This window comes from Bos taurus, chromosome 1, assembly GCF_002263795.3.
Source record: "Bos taurus isolate L1 Dominette 01449 registration number 42190680 breed Hereford chromosome 1, ARS-UCD2.0, whole genome shotgun sequence".
Lineage (NCBI taxonomy): Eukaryota > Metazoa > Chordata > Mammalia > Artiodactyla > Bovidae > Bos > Bos taurus.
Window position 1 is genome coordinate 75,950,558 of NC_037328.1, and position 25,632 is coordinate 75,976,189.

At 38.1% G+C, this 25,632-nt stretch overlaps 1 protein-coding gene across 2 annotated transcripts in view; it reads right to left on the reverse strand.

The window, feature by feature from the left end:
- The window catches only part of CCDC50 (coiled-coil domain containing 50), an 85,353-nt gene that overhangs the window by 29,806 nt on the left and 29,915 nt on the right, over positions 1-25,632 (reverse strand). The window contains exons 2-6 of one of the 2 annotated variants that reach the window (NM_001429686.1): positions 20,709-20,771; positions 19,745-19,871; positions 16,450-16,540; positions 5,552-5,669; positions 98-622 (exon numbers count right to left, since the gene is read on the reverse strand). In NM_001429686.1, the coding sequence (NP_001416615.1) occupies positions 98-622; positions 5,552-5,669; positions 16,450-16,540; positions 19,745-19,871; positions 20,709-20,771 (924 nt within the window). The remainder of the gene's footprint in view (positions 1-97; positions 623-5,551; positions 5,670-16,449; positions 16,541-19,744; positions 19,872-20,708; positions 20,772-25,632) is intronic. The other variant, NM_001038147.2, reaches the window with a different exon arrangement.

Consider the following 25,632-nt stretch of genomic DNA (forward strand, 5'->3'; position numbering starts at 1 on the left):
CCAGAGAGAAAGGACATGTCTACAGTGCTTAACAGATACATTTGTTTGTATGTATATACACAGTAGCAGCACTTCCGACCAGGCCGGCCTTCATTACCTGTGTCACGGAGTGGGAGCTGCTCCTCACTCTCTGAGAAGGGAGGAGTCCGGGGCCTGCGATTCCTCTCTCTGTGCTCACCTTGCCCATGGTCCCACCTATAAATGGCTTCCTTGCAGGGAAGCCCCGCTTTCCGTGAGGTTTTGGGAGAGAGCTGGTCTTGCTGTCTGAACTGTTTTTCCCACTTCCGAGTTCGATGGCTAGAGTGAGCCTCCCAGTCATCCGATTCGGTGCTCAGAAGCACCTCACCGCTGATCTTGGGGAGGGGAGGTCTCCGGAGCCTCTCGTGGCCACAGCGTTTTCTTTCAGGCTCAGTGTTACCTTGGGGATCGTCCCTCACTTGACCCGAGCTAGAAGATGACGGAGGTTTCTCTGATGCACAATGCTCTTCCGGTTCTCCCAAGTTCTCCTGTGGATGTCTGGGTCTCTCCCTCCTGTGCTTCACAGTCTTTTCCTCATGTTGGAGTCTACAAGGCCTTGAGCTTCCTGAACCCACCTCCCTTGCCCTCCTTGACCGTGGCTGGTCTGAGCGGAGGTGGAGGAACGTGAAAAACAGAAATGCAGGTTAGCTTAATGATTCAGTATGAACTCACTACAGGATGGAGACAGGCCTCAAGCTTAATATATTTTAAAGGGAAGAAGACCATTTTTTCAGCTTAACAAACTGAAACGAATGGATGAGTATTTGCCAGAATGGTCTGTGCATACATGAAGGATTCTAGGTACACAGCCAAAAAGGTAATAAAACTATAATGAAATTAAATGAAATAAGTTAAATCTGAAAGAAGAGTTTGATCATGATTAGGGAAGGATTAACACAGTAGTTTAATATTTGCCAATAACAAAAATTCTAGTCATTAAGTGTTCTTTTCTATTTATAAAATCAATTTGGAACTAGTATATGGTGGGGGAGGGTGGTAAGTAAGAGATGAGGGAATCTTATAAAAATAGAAAAAGAACTATACTTTGTGATTCCAGTCACAGACTTTCAAATATTCTTATTGGAAATAACAATAAATTTAGATCAGAATATTGCTAGTTTCTACTTGGTCCAGACAGATGATCCACAGATTTTGTACTCCTCCACACTCTCCCCTTAGGTGGCCAAAGCAAACATTCCCAGAAAAATTACAGTTCAGTGTGGAAGAAGAGGGAGCAAAGGAGAATTTTATGTGAGTAAATGACCCTGTTATCTTTGGATGACTCTGTTTCAAATCTTACTTGAAGCTGTGCAGAGGAAAATAATTAAAAATAGATGTCATAACGGAATACATAAAAAGAAGCCAATTCCTAAACATATTTCAGAAAACTTTATGATACTGTATTCTGTATATAGAAATACAACGTGTGCTAAATATACAAGTCCCTAAGTTTAACAGAAACTAGAGAAACAGCACATACATGGTGCTTTGTTGTCAGGTCTTTTTTAGGAACCAGCAAAACTATGAAAACAAAGGAAATGAATTAAAAACGCATATTCCAATAGCATATTTAACATTTCCAAAGATTTTTACTATAATGGGGAAATAACAAAAAGAAATCCTAATTACATGGAAAATTGCTAAAACAGCCAAGATTCCCCATTGGAATTAGTCACTTGCTGAACTGCATTTGCAACAGCTCTTGCAACTGGATGGGATGTAGAAAAAATAAATAACCATACCTTTCCTTAGTTATCGGGTTTTTTTTGTTTGTTTGGTTTGGTTTTGGGCTCTTTGCTTTTGTTAATATTTGTTAATCTAGTGAAGGAATACAGGAAGGGGAGATATGGATATGTCTTAAATGCATCAATGATGCAAAAAAAGCTTGCATTCAAAACTCTAAATGGTTTCTTCTTGAGCTTTCCAGAAGAAAAGAACATTTGCTTCAAAGACGACATCTAAATTAAAACCTGTCTTCTAAAAAGTCTGTAGAGGTATTTATCTTCATAATTTATGATAGAATTTATTTTTTACATAAAGCAAAAGTGAAACAGACAATTACTGTCTGTAATAAAAAAGTATGCTTTACGCAAACTATTATTTTAAATGTATCTTGACAACTGACAAAGAATCTATTTACTACTGCTGTGAATTAACATAATACTGACCAGCTACTTAAAGGATGATCACAAGGAGGAAACAATGGTTTAGTGTTAATACCAATGTTCCCACAGAAAACTGCAGGAGTGAAGCCTGCCTATAAACCCACATAGAGAAAAGAAAGGTTTTGTTTTTAACATCGACTTGTGAAGTCATGATTGTTTTACTTTTACTTCTTTTAATATGTTAACAGATATTAACAGTTGTACTTTAGCGAAGTGTGTTGCAACAATTAGAACAGGGCTATTACTACATTTTCACAGAGTTGATAGGGAAAAATATTTATTGTGATCACTTGTGATATCTTTAAACCTGAGGCAAAAAAGAAGACACGGATGGAGGAATGTTTGAATCCTTTAAAACCCTGTCCAGTTAAGGACTGAGACGTCTATATTTCTTGAGACCAAGTTATTTGGCAAATATAATTAACTTCCTTACAGGCAATACATACATATATGTATATACATATACATATATATGTGTGTGTGTGTATGTGTGTGTATATATATATATATATATATACACACACACACAAATATATTTGCAAACATTTTGTATTCTTCCATGTTTGTCTTTCAAAACAAAATGATTTTTGTTTGGACAGACCAAATATTTAATACACACATTGCATTAAAGTGAAACGTGAAGTCACTCAGTCGTGTCTGACTTTTTGTGACCACAAGGACTGTAGCCTACCATGCTCCTCCATCCATGGGATTTTCCAGGCAAGAGTACTGGAGTGGGTTGCCATTTCCCTCTCCAGAGGATCTTCCCAACCCAGGGATCAAACCTGGGTCTCCCGCATTGTAGGCAGACGCTTTACCATCTTAGCCACCAGGGAAGTCCGCTTTACATTAATATATGTACAAATAATAATACTTTAGAGTTTAATAAGTCTTCACAAAAATTCCATTGTTTAATCTTTTCAACATCCATGTGAAGGATGTATTTTTAGAATCTCCATTTTACAGATGAGAAAAAGGATTACAGTGATTATAGTGGATAACTTCCTTAATATTACAATTTTTCTAAGGAAGGGATGTAACTTGAATCAAGGTCTAATGACTCCAAAGACAATGACTTAAAAAAAAACCTCTAATATGCCAGCCATACAGGTAAGGGGCTTTGAAAGAGAAACATGGCTTCATAAATAAGATATACAATTTCAGTTGATATAAATCTGACAGGGGTTTTGGATAATTCCAGATTTGTAGAAAATCTATAAATGATTACTTTTTAAAGATTAATTTATTAAAGTTTAAGTAAAATTAAAGCTAAAGCGACCATTTCCATAATGATTCACTGTGATTATTATATAAGAAGACAAAAATTATATTGCACGCAAAGGCAGAGAAGTACAATTCAAGAATATCCCTTATGTGTTGGGAAAGGACCACTGCAAAGAACATACAGCTGCTTTGTAAACGTCGGGTGGACTACAATGTGGTTTCTGTGGAACTCACCTTGGTCTAACTCAAAGGCATATAAACGAAGATCACATGTTCAGCAATGTATCATCTCCCAGCAACAACACAACTGAAGAGAAATTCCAACACTACTTTACAGGTACACATTCAGGAGATCCCTAGATCCTATTCCCAATCCCCCAGCCCCAACTCCAAGAAAAGCACATACAGCATTCTCTGTAACTTTACAAAAGCATTAAATGCAAATTTTTTTAAAAATTTAGGTATCCCTGAATGTCTACAGAGATAAATCACAATGACAATACTCTGGTCAAAACCATCAGGTTTGAGTCCCAATTCAAGTAAGTGACAGGTTTTAAAAGAGGATTGCTAAAATCAGTACTTTAGTGTACTTATTTACCACCCTAATGTTTCTAGATTCAAGTTTAGAATGGTTATATTTTTATCTGCAATGAACGTGCCTTCTGGCAGAATTACAAAAAAACAAAAAAACACTAGATCATATCTCTAAGATTTTAATTAAAGCCGATGAGTAACTCTTTACCTTCTGATCTCTAGTACAGAAAAATACTGGCAATTTTTCTTCCTGAATGATGTATTACATCATTTTATTAAAAAAAAACAGGTTAAGGAAAATGGCTATCAAAAAAGAGTTGAGCATTTCACATGTGGAAGAACACACCGAGCCACAAGTAGAGAATCAATCTGCTTACTAATTGTGTTCGAGTTGAGCTCTACTCATTTTGAAAGATTTAGAACAATGTGACTGGAAGACTCAACTATAATAATCCTATTATCTACATACACATACTTTTCATTCTACTCACCAAAGAAAAATACCTACTTACGTTTTATGATACTATAGAAAAGCAACTGATAATTAATTTTCAGGGGCCTTGGGGATTACTCATCTTAAAATCTTTATTCTCTAGAAGCTGCCTTTAGATGTTATTTGGTTGGTATTTGGTATCCTAAATATGGTCTCCAACTGAGCTACCACAGAAGCCAAGTTGGTTCAGAGGGTAAAGAATCCGTCTGCCATGCAGGAGACCTGGGTTGGATCCCTGGACTGGGAAGATCCCCTGGAGAAGGGCATGGTGACCCACTACAGTATTCTTGCCTGGAGAATCCCCAGGCAATCTCCAGGCGCCTGGCAGGCTACAGTTCATGGGGTCACAAAGAGTCAGATGTGACTGAGCGACTATGTACAGCACAGCACATGGTCTCCAAGCTGAACTACAGTTAAATACTGACACTAAAAACTATAGGAAATAGCCTTCCTTTGACATGTCATTAAAAAGAACTAAATAATACTTGCAAATACTCATTTCCCAACACACTTTTAAGATAAAGAATCACCATTACCACAAGTGCTACCACCACCACCACACCACCACCACACTGCAGAAGCAGGCACTAGAGAAGGGATCTCTCTCTCTCAGAAAACTTTCTATATGGTAGAAATAGCAAAGAAAGCATCAAAAGCGAAACCTCAACAGAAAATCATAATATTCAATTTTGTCACCAGCAGGATAATCCATTGGCCTAGGTTTAAAAGATAAGAGGCATAGGAAAAAAGCTTTGGTATTCAGTAATCTATAAATGCTGTACCTCCTTTATTATTTATGCTACTTTGAGGCTTCAAACAGTACTGCCCAGATTTCCTTCAGGCAGAGACTCATTTGCCATTTTTCCATACCCTAGTTTATGTGCTTAGAATGTAATATAACATTCTAAGTAGCAATAATGCAAAAGAACACATGTCAGATTTTGCTAAACTATATTCACATTTTACAGCCATAAAAATGACTCCGGTCATCCATCTAAAGAACAGATGGATTCATTAGATAAGATAAAATTTCACCACAATCTAAATGGGCCCTAGAGTCACTACAGACAAATTTAAAGGGTGTCTTGCAACTGAGTCTAAAGACAGGAATTGTTACCTCCATCTTCATAATAGTAACTATCACCATAAGCACTGACTCCAGAAGACTCTGGAAAGTGTTTCTTTCGCTTTTTCTCTTCCTGTAACTCCTTTTCTTGCAAGAGTCGAGCAATGTCCTGCAAATACAGAGAGAAGAAAAATAAATACTTCAGAGAAAGAACAAACGCCATACAGTAACCCTACTGGTCAGTGGTTTGACATTCCACTCCCAGGCTTTTGTGGCTCTGCCTATGGTCTTCTAGACCTTCTGGTATTATGCTCACATTGTCCAAATGTCAAAGACGACTGCTTAACAGGAAGCGCACAAGATACAGATGAGGGAGAAAGGTTTTTTAATTAAATTTAAATCTAACTCAACCTGAAGATATTCAAATATACTATTCCTAAAACTGGTTATGGAACAGAATTTTTAAAATACATATTTATGGGCCCTTTTTCCAAGATGATGATTCACTAAGTCTGAATGAGGAAGACTGCCATAATCTATAACCTTTTTTAAAATTTATTTTAAATTGGAGGATAACTGCTTTACAATATTGTGTTGGCTTTTGCCATACAACAACATGAATCAGCCACAAGCAGACATATGTCCCCTCACTCTTGAACCTCCTCCCCACCCCTCTAGGTTGTCACAGACTGCTACATTGAGCTCCATTAACTTCCCATTAGCTGTTTATTTTATATATAGTAATGTATATATACACTGATTTCATTCCATTTAAAAAAAGTTTTTTAAAGAATCTTTCAGCTGATTGTGATTTAACTTTGCATTAGAGGATGGCTGTCTTACTTAAAAAAAAACAAAACAGAAAACAGTCCTCCTCCTGTCTCTCCTATGCTCCATCTCCAGGCAAGTTTTCAGCAGCTGCTGAGTGGCAAATAACATTCTGATTTCATCCCCTAAAAAATCACCACCCCACTTTGAAAACAAAGCAATACACAAATAACTATAACACAATCAAATTGTAAATGCCTCAGAAAAAAGGGGGAAAATGTCTATGAGCGCAGAAAAAAGGGAATACTACTTCTGCTTATATGAATTAGTTCAAGGCTTTGCATTAATGTTAGGTTTTAAACAAAGAACTGGATTCCAACAGGCAAGGGAAGATATTCTTTGCTGAGAACAACACGAGCAAAGTTATAAATATTTTAATGGGCATCACTCTAGAAAACAACCAATAGTCCAATTAGAACACTGTATGTGGGGTGTTAGAGAAAGATGAGGTTTAACAGACAGAGGCTGGATGCTAGGCACCCTTTATAGGTCAATTGTTAAAAGTCTGGTCTATAATGTAAGGGGTGAAAAGTTCCTAAAGATTTTGAGCTGGAGATAGAGTTTGGAATTTGAAGATTATTTCTATAAAAGGTCCAATAAAATAGCACATAAACTTTGTTTATGTATACTTTTTAAAAAAGAATATCCCTAGATGTTACTAGGTTCTTAAAGATCTTACAAATATGGCAACAGTACTCACTGATACAAATGGTAATAAAAATCACAGGCAGTTCTGAGGGGCTTACTTCTGAGGCAAGAATTAATCACCATTCTTTCTGCATTTTTCTGAATAAGTCAAATGAAGAATATACTAAGACTGCAAGGCAAATAAAATTCATCTGAATGACTTAATTTTCTCTTATATCAGTGTAGAAAAAAGTTGGATGCTGAGGCTAGATGAATTAGCAGAGGTTATCAGTATTCTTGGAAGGCTTCCCAGGTGGCTCAGCAGTAAAAAATCCACCCGATAATGCAAGAGATGCAGGAGACTTGGCTTCGATCCTTGGGTCAAGAAGATCCCCTAGAGGAAGAAATGGCAACCCACTCAAGTATTCTTGCCTGGAAAATTCCATGGAGAGAGGAGCCTGGCAGGCTACAAACCATGAAAGAGTCGGACAAAAGTCGACTGAGTGACTGAGCATGCATGTAAGCACACACACATCCATGTACGTAGCTTTTAATGTTCACGAAATAGGCTTAAATTCAAATTTATATTATTAACATATATTCTGTAACTGACTTCTATGCTGGAAATTTCTCATGAAACTGTGTAAATATATACATATATTTGGTAAGTTCCAGTTCAAGTCAGAGATGCTTCAGAGACATTGGAAGAAAAACATTAACTATTAAAATGAATTTCTTTGGGCCTGAATTCTTTATCTGTAAAATGAAGAGTCTGAGCTAGTGAACCTTAAAAGTCAAATGTCTTGACATCCCAACACACACTGTAATAATCTGGAAATGTTACTGGGTGCCCTCCTCTGTGCCAGGTTCATTACATTTATGCGTTACAATCAAGTAACCAGTTACGGAGGGGTGTGACAAGATAATTTATTCTCCTCACACTAATATCTATTTCAGAATTTCCTAAATCCATATACATCTTACTATGAAAGTAGAAGAAAATGTAAACACTTCCCTGAGTTGTCATGTTGACTAAACACCCAACACTGCATTTTCTTAAGTGGTTTATTTTCCTGAAAACAAAAAGTCTCCCTTTATGTAACTGAATAAAAATATAGAGGAAAACTACCAGGTCCAACTGTCAGCCAAAGTTATTAAACTGCCCTCCAAGGGACTTTATAATTGCTTTCCTATCAAATTTATTCCTAATGAATACATAGTAATAGGGCACTTTCTCAATGTGAAGAGCCAAAAATGAACCAAAGAGAAACAAAGTGATACCTGTTTTGTACAATGTATTAGCTGGTCAAAAGGAGTGCTTTTAACCAAGTAGAAAAATAATAATCATAATGTGTCATGCATCTCAGCACTCAAACCTTTGTTCTTTTAACATCTCAGCTCCTTTTTTATGAGTAAGCTTCTTCTGGCTGACAAGAATAAGAACAGCTAGCTGTACTTAAGGTGGGAAAGGAAAAAGGATTTCAACGGGAATCTGCTGTTATACTATAAACCACGGCTCAGCCAGGTCAGCTCTCTTCCCTGCTTTCCAACATTACTGCACAGTGGGTTTGGTTAGGTGATTTCAATTAAAAAAAAAAAAAATCTCCCCTGAAACAAGCTAAAGACAGCAATTATTAGTCACCATGCTTGGATGCAGCTTAGTCATCCCTGACATAAACAACCTCCTTGATCCTCTGCTTCCTTCCTGTTAAAGGTTGGTCTATAACAGCATTTCCCAACCTGTTTCTGAGAACACTGGTATCAAAAGTTCACCAAAAAATAAAAAACATTCAACAGAAAACATGTATTATATCTAATTCTTTAAACATATTAGCTCATGTTAACATTCTAATGAAAGAAAAGTAATGTTATCTTCTTGCAACCCCAGAATTTCCAAATTTATTTTGTGACATAAGTCTTTTTGTTACATAAAATATATACATATATATAAGCCTTACTAAATTAGTGTTTGACAAAATATAACTTGGGGAAAAAACAAATCTAAAAGAACTCCAAAATCCTTCTGAAGTCACATTCAATTATTTTTTAATTAATAATATTAATCAGGTAGACTTACTTTGGGTTAATATGCAGAAATAACTGTTGTGCAGAAGACTTTCTCTTTTTTTAATTTATTTTTTAGTTAGAGGAAAATTATTTTACAATGTTGTGCTGGCTTCTGCCATACAACTAATCAGCCATCATTATACATATATCTGCTCCCTCTTAAGGCTCCCTCCTCTCCTCTCACAGAAGACTTTCTAAGTAAACACATTTATTAAAATAACACTCAACTCTGGAAAATGGGAAGCTGTGAGCATAAGTAAAGGCAGAGTTAAGGATTCCTGGACAGTATGGTACTGGCACAAAGACAGAAATATAGATCAATGGAACAAAATAGAAAGCCCAGAGATAAATCCACACACCTATGGACACCTTATCTTTGACAAAGGAGGCAAGAATATACAATGGAGAAAAGACAATCTCTTTAACAAGTGGTGCTGGGAAAACTGGTCAACCACTTGTAAAAGAATGAAACTAGAACACTTTCTAACACCATACACAAAAATAAACTCAAAATGGATTAAAGATCTAAACGTAAGACCAGAAACTATAAAATTCCTAGAGAACATAGACAAAACAGTCTCCGACATAAATATCAGCAGGATCCTCTATGACCCACCTCCCAGAATATTGGAAATAAAAGCAAAAATAAACAAATGGGACCTAATTAAAATTAAAAGCTTCTGCATAACAAAGGAAACTATAAGCAAGGTGAAAAGACAGCCTTCAGAATAAGAGAAAATGATAGCAAATGAAGCAACTGACAAAGAACTAATCTCAAAAATATACAAGCAACTCCTACAGCTCAATTCCAGAAAAATAAACAACCCAATCAAAACATGAGCCAAAGAACTAAACAGACATTTCTCCAAAGAAAACATACAGATGGCTAACAAACACATGAAAAGATGCTCAACATCACTCACTATCAGAGAAATGCAAATCAAAACCACAATTAGGTACCATCTCACACCGATCAGAATGGCTGCTATCCAAAAGTCTACAAGCAATAAATGCTGGAGAGGGTGTGGAGAAAAGGGAACCCTCTTACACTGTTGGTGGGAATGCAAACTAGTACAGCCACTATGGAGAACAGTGTGGAGATTTCTTAAAAAACTGGAAATAGAACTGCCTTATGATCCAGCAATCCCACTGCTGGGCATCCACACCAAGGAAACAAGAATTCAAAGAGACACGTGTACCCCAATGTTCATCACAGCACTGTTTATAATAGCCAGGACATGGAAGCAACCTAGATGTCCATCAGCAGATGAATGGATAAGAAAGCTATGGTACATATACACAGTGGAGTATTACTCAGCCATTAAAAAGAATACAGTTGAATCAGTTCTAATGAGGTGAATGAAACTGGAGCCTATTATACAGAGTGAAGTAAGCCAGAAAGAAAAACACCAATACAGTATACTAATGCATATATATGGAATTTAGAAAGATGGTAACGATAACCCTGTATGTGAGACAGCAAAAGAGACACAGATGTATAGAACAGTATTTTGGACTCTGTGGGAGAGGGCGAAGGTGGGATGATTTGGGAGAATGGCATTGAAACATGTATAATATCGTATATGAAATGAATCACCAGTCCAGGTTCGATGCATGATACAGGAAGCTTGGGGCTGGTGCACTGGGATGACCCAGAGGGATAGTACGGGAGGGAGGTGGGAGGGGGGTTCAGGATGGGGAACACGTGTACACCTGTGGCGGATTCATGTTGATGTATGGCAAAACCAATATTGTAAAGTAATTACCCTCCAATTAAAATAAATAAATTTATAATAAAAAATAAATAAATAAAAACAAAGGTAAACAAACAAAAAAAGGATTCCTGGAATGCTACAGGAATGCTATGTCAAGAAAACAGATTCACCAATTCCTTTCAATGGCTCACATATTCTGCTAGAGACCTCCTACAGAGAAACAAGATACATGGTCATTATCATTAATGTCCTTGTCTGTTAGGTGCTAGAAGCAAAATGATTAACATAATGTAAGACATGCAAAGATGACTGCTCTAAGACAGACATTCACACAGTAAGGTGCAGAGGAGCCCCATGCAACTTTCTCAAATAGAAGACAAATTACTGAACTGTTGGATCCCTTTGGGTACTTTTATGGTTTATACAATTTTATATATCAGGGTTACTTCTCCCTTAAGGTTTTCACCTCTATCATAATAGCAGTGGGATTCAAAATGAGAAAATCTTGGGCATAAAGACAATCTAAGGGAGATGTGAAAATGTGACTGTCAAATGACTATCAGAAGAACAAAAAAAAGGAAAGCCATTCCATTAGATTGCTAAACTTTTTTATTACCTAGCAATTACTATATTAATATCTAACTCAGTAGGAAATGCAAATCAGGTATAATCCCAAAAGGGTCACTCTGTAAGACCAGAAAAACAGGATAGTACCAAATTCATGACTGTAAAAACACCAATATAACTAGGATAAAAGGAGAGAAGAATTTTCTCAACCAGAGGCCTCCCACTCACTCCCCCTGTCTGGCTATGTATGTGTAAACTTATTTTTAAAGTGCCACAACATAGTGAAAAAAATAAGTAGCTTAAATTATTACTACCTGAGCTATTTTCTAGATACTACCAATTTACATAAATATATTTTTAGACCATGAATTTCTAGTCACATTAAGAATGCTATGAAAAAGTACCATGGCTCACACTAGATTAATTTTTAATGTAAATTGGTTACTAAGTTCATCCCTGAATAGTTCACATTATAAATGGCTCCAAATTGTTGGATTAGTGCCACAGACTTTTCATTACATGGTTGGCCATGATACTATTTATTCAAGGAAAAAAAAAAGGCTTTCCCTAAAAATAGTTTCACATTCACACATATTTATACCTAGGTTCAAAGGCACATATATAAATCAATATTCACATATACACAAAGTAGTTAAGAGTTTTATTTAAGAATAAGTTCAGTTCAGTTCAGTCACCCAGTCACATCCGACTCTTTGTGACCCCATGGACTGCAGCACACCAGGCTTCCCTGTCCATCACCAACTCCCGGAGCTTACTCAAACTCATGTCCATCGAGTCGGTGATATCATCCAATCATCTCATCTTCTGTCATCCCTTTCTCCTCCTGCCTTCAATCATTCCCAACATCAGGGTCTTTTCTAATGAGTCAGCTCTTCACATCAGGTGGCCAAAGTATTAGAGCTTCAGCTTCAGCATCAGTTCTTCCAATGAATATTCAGGACTGATTTCCTTTAGGATGGACTGGCTGGATCTCCTTGTAGTCCAAGGGACTTTCAAGAGTCTTCTCCAACATCATGGTTCTAAAGCATCAATTCTTTGACACTTAGCTTTCTTTATAGTGCAATGCTCACATTCATACATGACCACTGGAAAAACCACAGCTTTGACTAGACAGACATTTGTTGGCAAAGTAATGTCTCTGCTTTTTAATATACTGTCTTAATATGTTGTCTAGGTTAGTCATAGCTTTTCTTCTAAGGAGCAAGCGTCTTTTAATTTCATGGCTGCAGTCACCATCTGCAGTGATTTTGGAACCCAAAAAATAAAGTCTCTCTGTTTCTATTGTTTTCCCATCTTTTGCCATGAAGTAATGGGGCCAGATAGCATGATCTTAGTTTTCTGAATGTTGAGTTTTAAGACAACTTTTTCACTCTCCTCTTTCACTTTCATCAAGAGGCTCTTATTTCTGCCGTAAGAGTGGTGTCATCTGAGTATCTGACATTATTGATATACTTCTCCTGGCAATCTTGATTCCAGCTTGTGCTTCATCCAGCGCAGCATTTTGCATGATGTACTCTCCATATAAGTTAAATGAGCAGGGTGACAAGAAGCCTTGATGTACTTCTTTCCCGATTTAGAACCAATCTGTTGTTCCATGTCCAGTTCTAACTGCATACAGATTTCTCAGGAGGCCGGTCAGGTGGTCTGGTAGTCCTATCTCTTTCAGAATTTTCCAGAGCTTGTTGTGATCCACAAAGTCAAAGGCTTTGGCATAGTCAATAAAGCAAAAGTAGATGTTTTTCTGGAACTCTCTTTAGCTATTTAAGGATTTTTAGTTATTTATTTTTTTAGTTATTTAAGAATAACTAAATTAAATAAACTAAAAACACATTTCTTGGCTTGATTAAACAATACTGACAAATGCTAAACCTGTGACCAAAGAGAAAGATCCCAATAAAATCTGTCCACCCATATTAACCACAAACTCATGTGATTATGAGGCAAGTACTCCCATAAACTCAGTCCAGTATTACAAAGGGTACATGCTCCTTCAACAGGGCACCAAGAAAGAAATGCTACTACTACGATATTCAAGACACCATGTAAGAGTTAAAAAAAAAGGCAAGGAAGACAGGAAGGAAGGAAAGAGGAGGGAATGAGGAAAAAGAAGAAGGAAGGGAAGGGGCCACAGTGGTGGTAAGAATACAGATCTTTTTAAACTCTTATACATCTGTCTCCCCAATGGAAATGCTACCTGCCTACATTTGTACTCTGTTAAAAAACAGAATAATATTATACAACAACAAAGTTAGACATTCTAATTCACCCACAGAAAGTTGTATAACTCTACTTCTCATGAACAATGTTGTTCAGAAAAAAAGTATCTATCCCAAGAGGAAAGGACCTTGAATTCTACATTAGGTTGTTCTGGATGATTATAAGCTACAAAAGAGAGTTGACTCCAAAAATCTGTAAAAAGAGATCTGGGTGAAAATCCAGAGAGGAGTTTTCCACAGCCCCGCTGCTGGGTAAGAACTTATTAGTTAAGCAGACTCTACAAGGAAGCAGAAGAGCACAGAGAGAGGAAAAACAAAACAAAACAAAGAATCCGGACAGTTGATGAGTAACAGGCGATGCAAAGTTGATCAGAAAAATTAGCACTGTTGTTTCAGTCTCCCCTATGAGGTGCCTTGGACTAAAATAAACAAATAAGCATTATCATACATCCTTCAACATCAAACTTGAATAATGCAAATTTTTATTTAATATTAAAGCAGTCTAGTCAGCTGGAAGTCACAGTTTTCTACAATTAAAGAATCTCTTGATAGGACAGCCATATTCTAAACTAAAGCATCAGCGAAAAGTCAAAAACGTCTGGAAAAAAAAAAAAGTCTTGAGTTTTTAAAGGCTAGTCTCACTAAACCTCCACAACTAGATTTCTCATCTCATCTCTCCACTGCACTGGACAAGGGGAAACATTTCAGTAGGTCAAACAGTAGTGGAGGTAACAGGAGGCCTGCAAAGGCAAGAAAACCCCTCAAGATTCCTCAAATCATACCGTATCGGAACACACTTAACTCTGCTTATTTCACCCCCACCTTTTAATTCAGCACAAATCAGAGTTGTTACAAAGGGAGAATGGTGGGGGAAACACCGGGCAAGAAAGCAAAAAGGAAAGAACAACTATTAACTTAATATGTAGCAGAGACCTTAAATACATGATTTTAAACTTCACAGCAGCCCTTTAGGGTAATGTAGAGTTATCATGACTTCTTTAGTTTGGAACCTGAGGGGCTACATGGCTAAATGAGACGATGGAAGTCTCAGCTAAAAGTTAAACAGATAAGATTCAAACTCCATAGTTTATGTGTTCCGTGTTGTGTCACAGTATACCCAGGTCGGAGGCAGTCAGAACTGCAGAGACATTTCTCTGGCATCTTACTATAGCCGGGACCAGTCATTCATATACTTCTTTAACACTTAATTTCTTCATCTGAGAAATGCAGTTATTCACAACACTGTATACTTTATATAGTATAACAATGAGATTATTTATTGTGATTGCTATTTAGATTCCACAGGCATAAAATAAAGCATTTTGTTTTCCCTAATACTGCTTTCACCTGAACGGAAAGAAAAAATATTACAGGACACCAGGAGCATTTATAAGAAGCCAACTTCATTACTCTGTGATTTTTAAAATAGACGCTTTCCTGTCTATAAAACATAATCACTTCTTTCAGCTTCCAGACTCATCTCCAAGGAAGTCTTGACTATAGAGAAGCAACACATCCTGCAGTAAGAAAGAGCTCCTGTGTTGATAACAGAAGGATGAAAAGGGATCCCTCTTTCTTACTTACAATTCTGATCATCACATAATCATGGTTTGTTTCTTAAAGAAATAGCTAAATAAACTCACACCAGGTGTCTCACACTCGCCTGGCACTGAACAAGGAGTTCCAGAGTAACAGAGTGGCTCAGTAGGAGAAAGAGAAGATGCAGACTGGTTCACTAATAACCCTGAAATATTTATTTAATAGGGTGACTGCATGTGCCAGTGTGCCCAGGAGAGTACACAAAATTTCTCAGTACACAAAATATCATATGGTCATTCTACTATTAAAAATGATAAAATCATTTTTTTTCTTTATTATAAGTTAAGACAAGGGTCACGAATAGCAGAATAGGTATTTAAAAAGCAGACACAGAGTCAACACAATGAAAAAGGAACTGTTTGTAAGAAATGCTGAAAATATAACACAAAAGCAATGATCAGTAAGTAAAATTCAAGTCTTTTTACAAACCATATACTACTGCTAATTTTAGTCATTTTCAGCTTAAAGACAATATAATTTAAAAATATATACAGAATTAAATGGATCACTGTTTTGAGGCAGGGTATCATAGGAAAGTGAACCCACTAACAAAAAAGAGGGAGACCAATGACCAGTCCATGACTCCTGTTCAGGCTACATTCAAGGTTTGCTCTCCCTAAAGTTGTGGGAATAACCCATAGGCAGGTATCTTGTATGGAGCTGAATTATCTCTTAAAAATTCATTTATATCAAGAACTTCAGAACATGACCTTATTTAAAAATAGGGACTTTCAGGCAGAATTATTTAAGAGAAGATCATACTCTATTAGGGTGGGCCCTCAATCCAATGACTGGTGTCCTTACAAGAAGACGAGAGGACAAAAAGATACAGGGAAGAAGGCCATGTGACAACAAAGGTAAAGACTGACATGATGCAACCACAAGGCAAGGAACGCAGACGGCCAAGAGCCACCAGAAGCTAAGAGGAGGCAAAGAAGGGGTCTCCCCTAGTAGGTAGCATTGCCCTGCCAACACTTAATTTCAACATGCAACCTTCAGAACTGTGAGAGAACCAAGTTCTATTGTTTTACGCCACCATGCTTGTAGTGATTCGTTACAGCAGCCTACAGAAAGAATTCACACCTTTTGTCAAATTAACCATTGTCATCTTTTAAGATTTTACCACTTAAACAACGACCAAAGGGCAATAAACAGTGGTCCATGGAGGGGGCAACCCTTGGACAATGCACCCCCAAAAGGGGAAAGTTTTCCTGCCCGGCCAGCAACCCTACACTGAGCCTGTGAACACAGAGAGTCAGAGCTGAGCAGCCCTCCTCCATGGGGTGGAGGGGCATTAAACAAGTTGTACCTCATCCTTCTTCTCCTGAATGCGTCGTCTCTCTGCCTCAATAGCCAGCTTCTCCTGAATCTCCTGAGCAATTTCACAGTCTTGCTGTTCACTGAAAAACAAAGGAGAAAACAACATGAATGGAGAACACAAGGAATGATTTTTCTAACCACAACACAATTTACTGAATACTCACTAAGAGCCAGGGCATATTTTTATCTCACTTAATCCTTACAATAATGATGCAAAGAGGTCAATACCATCACATCCTATAGCTAGAAAAACTTGAGGCCCAGAGTAGTAAAATCACTTTCCCTAAGGTCACAGAGAAAATAAGTGGTAGAATCAGAACATGATCCCCAGATACTATAATGGAAAGCTCCGGGCCTTTTCTGTATGATCATATCCCAGGTTTAATTCCTGGGTCGGGAAGATCCCCTAGAGAAAGAAATGGCAACCCACTTCAGTATTCCTGCCTGGAGAACTCCATGGACAGAGGAGCCTAGAAGACTACAGTCTGTGGGCTTGCAAGAGTCAGACGTGACATAGTGACTAAACCACCACCACAGTCCCTCAAGATTCTGCAAAAGAGATATACACTATGAGAATAAGATCCACAAATATCCAAGTATGCACAAAGTACACATAAAGTAAGAGTGAATTCACTAAAATGTCAGTAATACTGTGGTCACTTAGAGGTGGTGGTATGACTTCAAAACAATTTTTATATATTTTTAATTAAGTACATTTTTTTCAGATTCAATAAAACTTTAAAAATGGGGGGGGTGGATGTATATTCCACAGCTTCAGGTGCCAGGAGAAACCTCTGTGGCTGATGCCAGTTTTCTTAACACTCAGGCCACTAAGGCAACCAAAGGTTGTAATGCTGCTGCTCCCATAGTTCTGTTTTGTACTGGCATTCATGGATTCAAAAAGGACTCACACAACACGTGCTGTCATCCAGGCACCATGCTCAACACTGAGGACACAAAACTAAATAAATCTCCATCCTGTACTCAGAACCCCACAATATACTCTGCTGGGAGAAACCAGACACATCATTTTGTGGGGAGAAACATGTCCTTACAAACAGCACAAATGAAACAGCAGTTTCAACAAGAAATGGGGTTTGGATATCACAGAGATGGTCTTTTGGTTTCAGGTTTCAGGAACAGTCAGACTAGACTAAGTCGCGTTAGTTGTGTCTAACTCTTTGCAACCCTATGAAATGTAGCCCACCAGGCTCCTCTGTCCATGGGATTCTACAAGCAAGAATACTGGACTGGGTTGCCATGACTTCCTCCAGGGGATCTTCCTGAACCCAGGAAAAGTTAACAGGCAGCTTATAACTCTACAGAGTGTGATAATGCTGGGGAGCCAGTGTTTACATGGCCCTTACAACCTTTAGTTGTTACCTGAAGCGATATACATATGCTTAGAGCTTAGTATCTAAAAGATGCTGGAACAAAACTACAGTTGTGGCTTACACATGCAGTTCACTTGCTAAACCAATATTCCCTTTTATTCTTGCCCTGCCAGTTGAACTTTAGAGTATTCAACAAATCTAGTCTTGGTTGTATACTCCCTGTTTAAAAGCAGCCTTTGGTACCTGAAAAGTGTTGGGGGCGGGGGTGGCGGTAATATCCTAACTTCTCTGGAGGAATAGAAATCCACACATTCTATTCTAACAAAAGTGAGGGGATGAACACTATTCTTGTTTGTATAAGGAAATGGTCCTTTTCAACATGTTTGGACATAGACAGTTGGAGATGAAAGCAGATGGGCGCACATACAGGGATGTGTATGTACATGTAGAACATGCACATCGGACAGGAAGCGGAAAGGGAACACATGAGAGAGAACGCAGGCCGGAAGTGGAAACGGCAAGCTGTTTTGGTCACTAGTAGGAAAATTACTGGACAAGATACCTGGAGACCTGATTTCCGGTCCTGCCACTATTAACCAGTGAATCATGCCCTCTCATGTTGTCTTATTAGCTGCAAAAGTTTTGGGATTTAATGACTTCATATTACAGATACAATATTATAGGATTCTGAATCATCCAAACCACAGAACTGAAAATAAAAATCTACTCATTCATTATTTCTATATCCTCTTTTCATTCACTCACTTTTTTGAACTGATAAAAAAGTATTTATTAATCTAGTTTTAAAAATATGGAATTCTTCATGAATTTTCAAGTCACTTTGGCAAGTGCTCAGAGTTTTTTCCCTGAGTCCCTTAAAAACAATGGCTATTTTTTATTCATATGTATGTTCTCTGGTGCCTTTCATGGTTGAAAGGGTTATTTTATTTAGCAAGAGTCAATAAGAATGTTTATGAACAAAATAAGAAAACTGAATAAAATAATGAATAAAGTCCTCTCTGCAAATAACAGAACAGAAAAACCCTTCCTCAAAGATGGAAAAGTAATAGGCTCTCATGTTTATTTAAATAAGACAAATAAACTAAATAGAAGGGTCCCTTCACCTCTTCCTTTACTCCTTCCTTCTCAAAATGATTTTGTAGTTAAGTCTACCACTACAGATTGAAGTACAGGAACCTCTCTCAAAGAAGAGATGTATTCTGTGAGCTTTCAAAACATTAAAAAAGAAGTTTAAAAAGTCATTATGATGGAACAGACCTTAGACATGATCTCTCTATTTAGGAGGAGATGGAGAAGTAATTTTGGTCAGACACTGAAGTTATGAAGTGAACGGAGGGTACAATTCAGAACTTTCCAAAAGATTCTGCCTCCATATAAAAAGCAAGGGGTTCTTGACTTCCCTGGCAGTCTACTGGTTAGAACTTGGCACTTTTACTGCTACAGCATGGGTTTGATCCCTCAAGGAACTAAGATCCCACAGGTCAAGTGGCATGCCCCTCCCCCAAAAGGCAAGGGGTTCAAGGAAAATAAGAGCAACAAACATTACTAGGAAATAGTAAAGGAACCCAGTAGACTTCAGAAAATTCTGTGACATCCAGTATTTTGCTAGATTCCCCCCAAAACCACAGGAGGCAGAGGAGACAGAGATCATTTTCCCATCGCACAGTTAAGGAAAAGTGAGACACAGAGCTGGACCAGATGGCTCAAAGCCATCAGTGAAAAGTGCTAAGTCCTACCAGAAACTGCATGTCCCAAAACCTAGAAAGGAATCCCAACAACAAAGACAATTTTTATAAATCAAAAAAACTATGGGATCGTCACTGTAGGATTTATAATCTAATAGTGAAAGGAATCAAAGGGACAGACAGAAAGTGCTCTTCCCTGAAAACCAGTCCTGGCACAATGCTCTCCCACTCCCCAAGTCCTCACAGGTCTTTATAGCGCTTCTGCAGCTGAGCCTGGGCTTTCAGATCTTCCTCTTGAAGCTGCTTAGCCACCTGCAGATCATGCTGGACCAAACGGTTCCGTTGAACATTCGATGCCAAATGATGCTCAACTGGACAGGAAGATTGGAGAGAGGAATTACAATGCTTTGGCTTATTCGTAATAAACTTAAGAATAAACTTAAGAAGAGCCTTTCAATTAAAAAGAACTTCACAGCCATCATTTCCACGTATACACTTAGTAATGCTGCATAATATGCAGCACAGGAGTTGGCATTCTCATCTTTTCATTAAGGAAAAAGAGAATCAGAAAGGTTAAGTCATGAGTATTTGGTCAGCAGTGGCAGTGCCTAAACTTCTACTCAAACCATCTAAAGCCAGGGCCGGTGCTCCTCCTGTTCCACAAGTTGCCACTTCATTTAAAAACTACATTTTTCAACACCTGATTTTTATACTGACACACAAATTACAAGTTCACATATATGTACTTTTGTATAACACATATAACTTAGATTTACTTTTCATAATTACATACATAAATATTCAGAAAACTCTAAATCTAGATACCACTAGGTATGTTTACCAACTGGTATCTTTACCAATCTAAGTAAAGGTATTTGGACCCCTATTCTTATGCCAGCCTTCTATATACTCCTGATCCACATATAACCACTGTATCCCTCCTACAACATTAAAGCAAAGGAAATGGCTCAAGTCCCTCTTTTCCTCCGATACACCCAACGGTCTTCTCATCCCCAGCAGCTGTCTCACTTCAAAACACGGAAAAGTACATTCTTCACCAAGGTGTCACCTGCCTAGACAGATCCCTTGGGATGATGGGTGGTGTAGCCTGATGACTCTGTCTTCTCCCCGCCTCACCGCAAGAAATCTGCCTCAAGGCTACCACTAAAAAAGAAAACTGGAGGAGCTTGCAGGGGGCTATTACTCACTCTCTTGTTCCTGCAGGCTGTGGGCCAAGGTGTGGTCCTCCAGGACAGCAAAATCTCGGCACACTGCAGAGGATGGAGAAGGGCAGACAGAAAAGCTCATTAGTAGCGCTTCAACACAAAAAGAAAAAGGCTTTGTTCAGGACTTCAAAGAATCCATTCTTATAGTTCAGGATGATCAACTTTATAACTGGCAATGTACAAAAGAGTAATTAGTTGGTAAGAAGTCTTCATTCACACAAATCCAGATAGTACCTGCTCAATGCCATGTACAGGTGTACAACAAAGTAACAAAATAATGGTGAGATCCTGGCCTAAGGATGAGGTCCAGAAATTCTAATCCATGTCTATAAAGGGAGGGCAAGTACTGCAGTCACACACACACACACACACACACACAGCTTATGTCTCAGCCATCTGGGGTTCAGCAGATCCTCTCCCAGAGACTTACGTTTATCCTGATCCTCTCAGGGAAAAACATACCTTTATTAGCCCCTCAGGCAAGAGCAAATCTCTACTTAAAATGTAGTCACATTCAGTGGGTCTACACTTTCACACATGAGTTAGAACTGGTTCTCTAGGTTTCTCTAAATGTAGAGATACCTAAAAAGAATCCGCAAACCAAAAGACAGTAAGAACCTTGAAACTAAGCATCTGCCACTAACTGCCTCCACCGGGACAGCCACCCAGAGTATTTCCTGGACTATTTTTTTAGACACCAATAGGAAGAGATGGTCTTAAAGGTTCATTCCACCCAAACTGTAATTTAAAACTGTTTCTTAAAGCAAACACACACATGAAGGACTCTTGTCATGAAAAATACTGTTCTGTTTAAGGATGTGTGGCTTAGGTGATATATCCTTACTCTATTCCAAACATGTACCTCACATTAAAGAGCACAGTTCCCAAAGCCTCAGATGCCTGCCATGTGTAAGACTCAAGAACCTGTCCTCCAGGGCTTTTACCAGAGTTTACAGATTTTTTCCTGCAGCTCTGGTTTTGTTTGTAAGGACATTTAATTAAAACAGAATGCAGAAATATTCCTTTGCCATTCTTAGCACTTATGAATGTTCACATACACATTCACACAGCCCTGTCCCTAGTTGAGAGATGATAAAACCAAAAAGCAGGCAGAGCTTGGAGACACCAGATTACTCTGAAAAGGCTTTATGATGGAAAACCATTTCTGTCTCAAAATCATATTAAACCAAATATGACCTGCTGACCCCTGGCTCAAATGCAACCTCAAAACCAGCAATTTCAATAGAAAGTCCTATTCTTTCACACCAGATATATTCTCATAAAATTTTAATAACTGAGGCCCAGGTCAAAGTTCTCCCATATATCACAGAATGAACCTACTTTTAAGAAGAGCTAGTTAAACCTTCTGTTTAATAGGTGAGGAAATGAGGCCCACAAGGAAGAAAGGACTTATTAAGGGTTTATACACAGACTGTTGGTGGCAGGGCTGGGAGTCAGTTTTTGGGCAAGCAAGAATTCCTTCTGTTCTTGACGCCATGACAGCCCTCCTGGACTCATGGAAGACCACAGTCAGGACAGACTGAAAGGAGATACAAAGACTAAGATGCTTTCTCTAAAACACTTAGCTATTAATAATTAACATCAATTAATTAAATGGCTAGACATGCATGGATATTTTTCATAGAAAACAACTATTCAGAATGAGTTAGCCAAAATAAATGTAATCAAACCTCTTGCAGAAGAATGCTATTTTAATACGAGTGCTCAGTTGCTCAGTTGTGTCTGACTCTTTGTGACCCCATGGACTGTAGCCCACTAGACTCCTCTGTCCATGGGATTTTCCAGGCAAGAATACCGGAGTGGATTGCCATTTCCTCCTCCAGGTGATCTTCCTGATCCACGGATTGAACCCACATCTCCTGTGTCTCCTGAACTGCAGATGGTTTCTTTACCGCTGAGTCACACTACCTTACTATCTGAAGCACATTTATTAAACTACAGAAGTTTTTATTATTTGCAAACTAAAGGCAGTATTAATTTTAGATTAAGACTAATTTTTTAGATTACTAATGTTTTTCAAACCATGGATGGCAATCTATTATTAGATTATAAAAGCAATTTATTGAGCCTGGGACAAGCATTTCAGAATGACCAACCTGGAAAATAGAGTATATCACACACAGTAGAGGAAACTATGGTTTGGAGAAATCTTTTTCAGCTTTATATACACATACATGCGTATGCGACATGCATTAGGCCACAATGTAAAAAATTATCATTCTGCAATTACATTCAAAAAAGTTTAAAAGCCACTTCAATTTATGTTATTAGGGCAAAAAGTTCTGTCAAAAATATATTTTTTCTATACTTTTAATATTATGCTGAATAAAATAAAAATTATAAAATTAGTGCAGTTTTCCATGTGGATAACCATGTGAAGAAGTCAGCATGACATTAAAAATATGTTTATGGATACATATGCCTGTAGAAAAAACATAAGTTTTTAGTATTTGGCAGTGATATAACTGAATCGAGAACAGTGGTGACCCCAGAGACACAAGTACATGAGCAAGTGTGCCTTTACCACAAACCCTGTTCCACTGTTTTACAGAGAAGACTGAAGCAAATAAGGAAAAATATTAATATCTATTAAATTCAGGTGGTAGGTTCCTGGGGTTTTTTATGGTATATTTTATATATATTTATTTTCTATGTTTTCTGTACTTTTTGTAATGTTTTATATATATTACACTTAAATTCTACAACCAGAATTGTTAATATAAAAACAATATAAAAACTTATAAAATTCACATCTTTTATTTCAGTAGCAGCACACACTACTAAACCAAACACATGATGACATATATGACATATCATAATAAGCCAAGGAATTTATGAACTTATGATTAACTTACTAAGACTCGTGTCAATCATTTCTTAATATTTAAAAAGTAAGGCTGAAATACATTCAATTATTGTTATTTGACCTTCAATCTTATTACAGTAGAGGCTAAACTGGTACCCATAAAATATGGGTAAGGCCTGAGCTAGAAAAGAACCTAGAAGATCTTCCATGACTACAAATATGTACAAGAATCCCTACCTGCATGAGGCTATGCTGCAACACACAGAGAGTTAGCCTTTCAGGTTTACTAAAAACTTCCAAATCATCATCTCATTTATACCGAAGTACTACTTGCTTAATCCATAATTTCTTATACATCCTCCCTCAGTTCACTTCAGTCGTTCAGTCCTGTCTGACTGAATGGGGTCTTTGCGACCCCATGAATCGCAGCACGCCAGGCCTCCCTGTCCATCACCAACTCCTGGAATTCACTCAGACTCACGTCCATCGAGTCAGTGATGCCATCCAGCCATCTCATCCTCTGTAGCTCCCTTCTCCTCCTGCCCCCAATCCCTCCCATCATCAGAGTCTTTTCCAATGAGTCAACTCTTCTCATGAGGTGGCCAAAGTACTGGAGTTTCAGCTTTAGCATCATTCCTTCCAAAGAAATCCCAGGGCTGATCTCCTTCAGAATGGACTGGTTGGATCTCCTTGCACTCCAAGGGACTCTCAAGAGTCTTCTCCAACACCACAGTTCAAAAGCATCAATTCTTTGGCACTCAGCCTTCTTCACAGTCCAACTCTCACATCTATACATGACCACAGGAAAAACCATAGCCTTGACTAGACGGACCTTTGTTGGCAAAGTAATGTCTCTACTTTTCAATATGCTATCTAGATTGGTCATAACTTTCCTTCCAAGGAGTAAGCGTCTTTTAATTTCATGGCGGCAATCACCATCTGCAGTGATTTTGGAGCCCAGAAAAATAAAGTCTGACACTGTTTCCCGTTTCCCCATCTATTTCCCATGAAGTGATGGGACCGGATGCCATGATCTTCGTTTTCTGAATGTTGAGCTTTAAGCCAACTTTTTCACTCTCCACTTTCACTTTCGTCACGAGGCTTTTGAGTTCCTCTTCACTTTCTGCCATAAGGGTGGTGTCATCTGCATATCTGAGGTTATTGAGATTTCTCCCGGCAATCTTGATTCCAGCTTGTGCTTCTTCCAGTCCAGCGTTTCTCATGATGTACTCTGCATATAAGTTAAATAAACAGGGTGACAATATACAGCCTTGACGAACTCCTTTTCCTATTTGGAACCAGTCTGTTGTTACATGTCCAGTTCTAACTGTTGCTTCCTGACCTGCATACAAATTTCTCAAGAGGCAGGTCAGGTGTTCTGGTATTCCCATCTCTTTCAGAATTTTCCACTGTTTACTGTGATCCACACAGTCAAAGGCTTTGGCATAGTCAATAAAGCAGAAATAGATGTTTTTCTGGAACTCTCTTGCTTTTTCCATGATCCAGCGGATGTTGGCAATTTGATCTCTGGTTCCTCTGCCTTTTCTAAAACCAGCTTGAACATCAGGAAGTTCACAGTTCACATATTGCTAAAGCCTGGCTTGGAGAATTTTAAGCATTACCTTACTAGCGTGTGAGATGAGTGCAATTGTGCGGTAGTTTGAGCATTCATTGGCATTGCCTTTCTTTGGGATTGGAATGAAAACTGACCTTTTCCAGTCCTGTGGCCACTGCTGAGTTTTCCAAATTTGCTGACATATTGAGTGCAGCACTTTCACAGCATCATCTTTCAAGACCTGGAATAGCTCAACTGGAATTCCACCACCTCCACTAGCTTTGTTCGTAGTGATGCTTTCTTTTTTTTTTTTTTTTAAATTTTATTTTATTTTTAAACTTTACAATATTGTGTTAGTTTTGTTAAATATTGAAATGAATCCGCCACAGGTATACATGTGTTCCCCATCCTGAACCCTCCTCCCACCTCCCTCCCCATACCATCCCTCTGGGTTGTCCCAGTGGACCAGCCCCAAGCATCCAGTATCGTGCATCGAACCTGGACTGGCGACTCGTTTCATACAT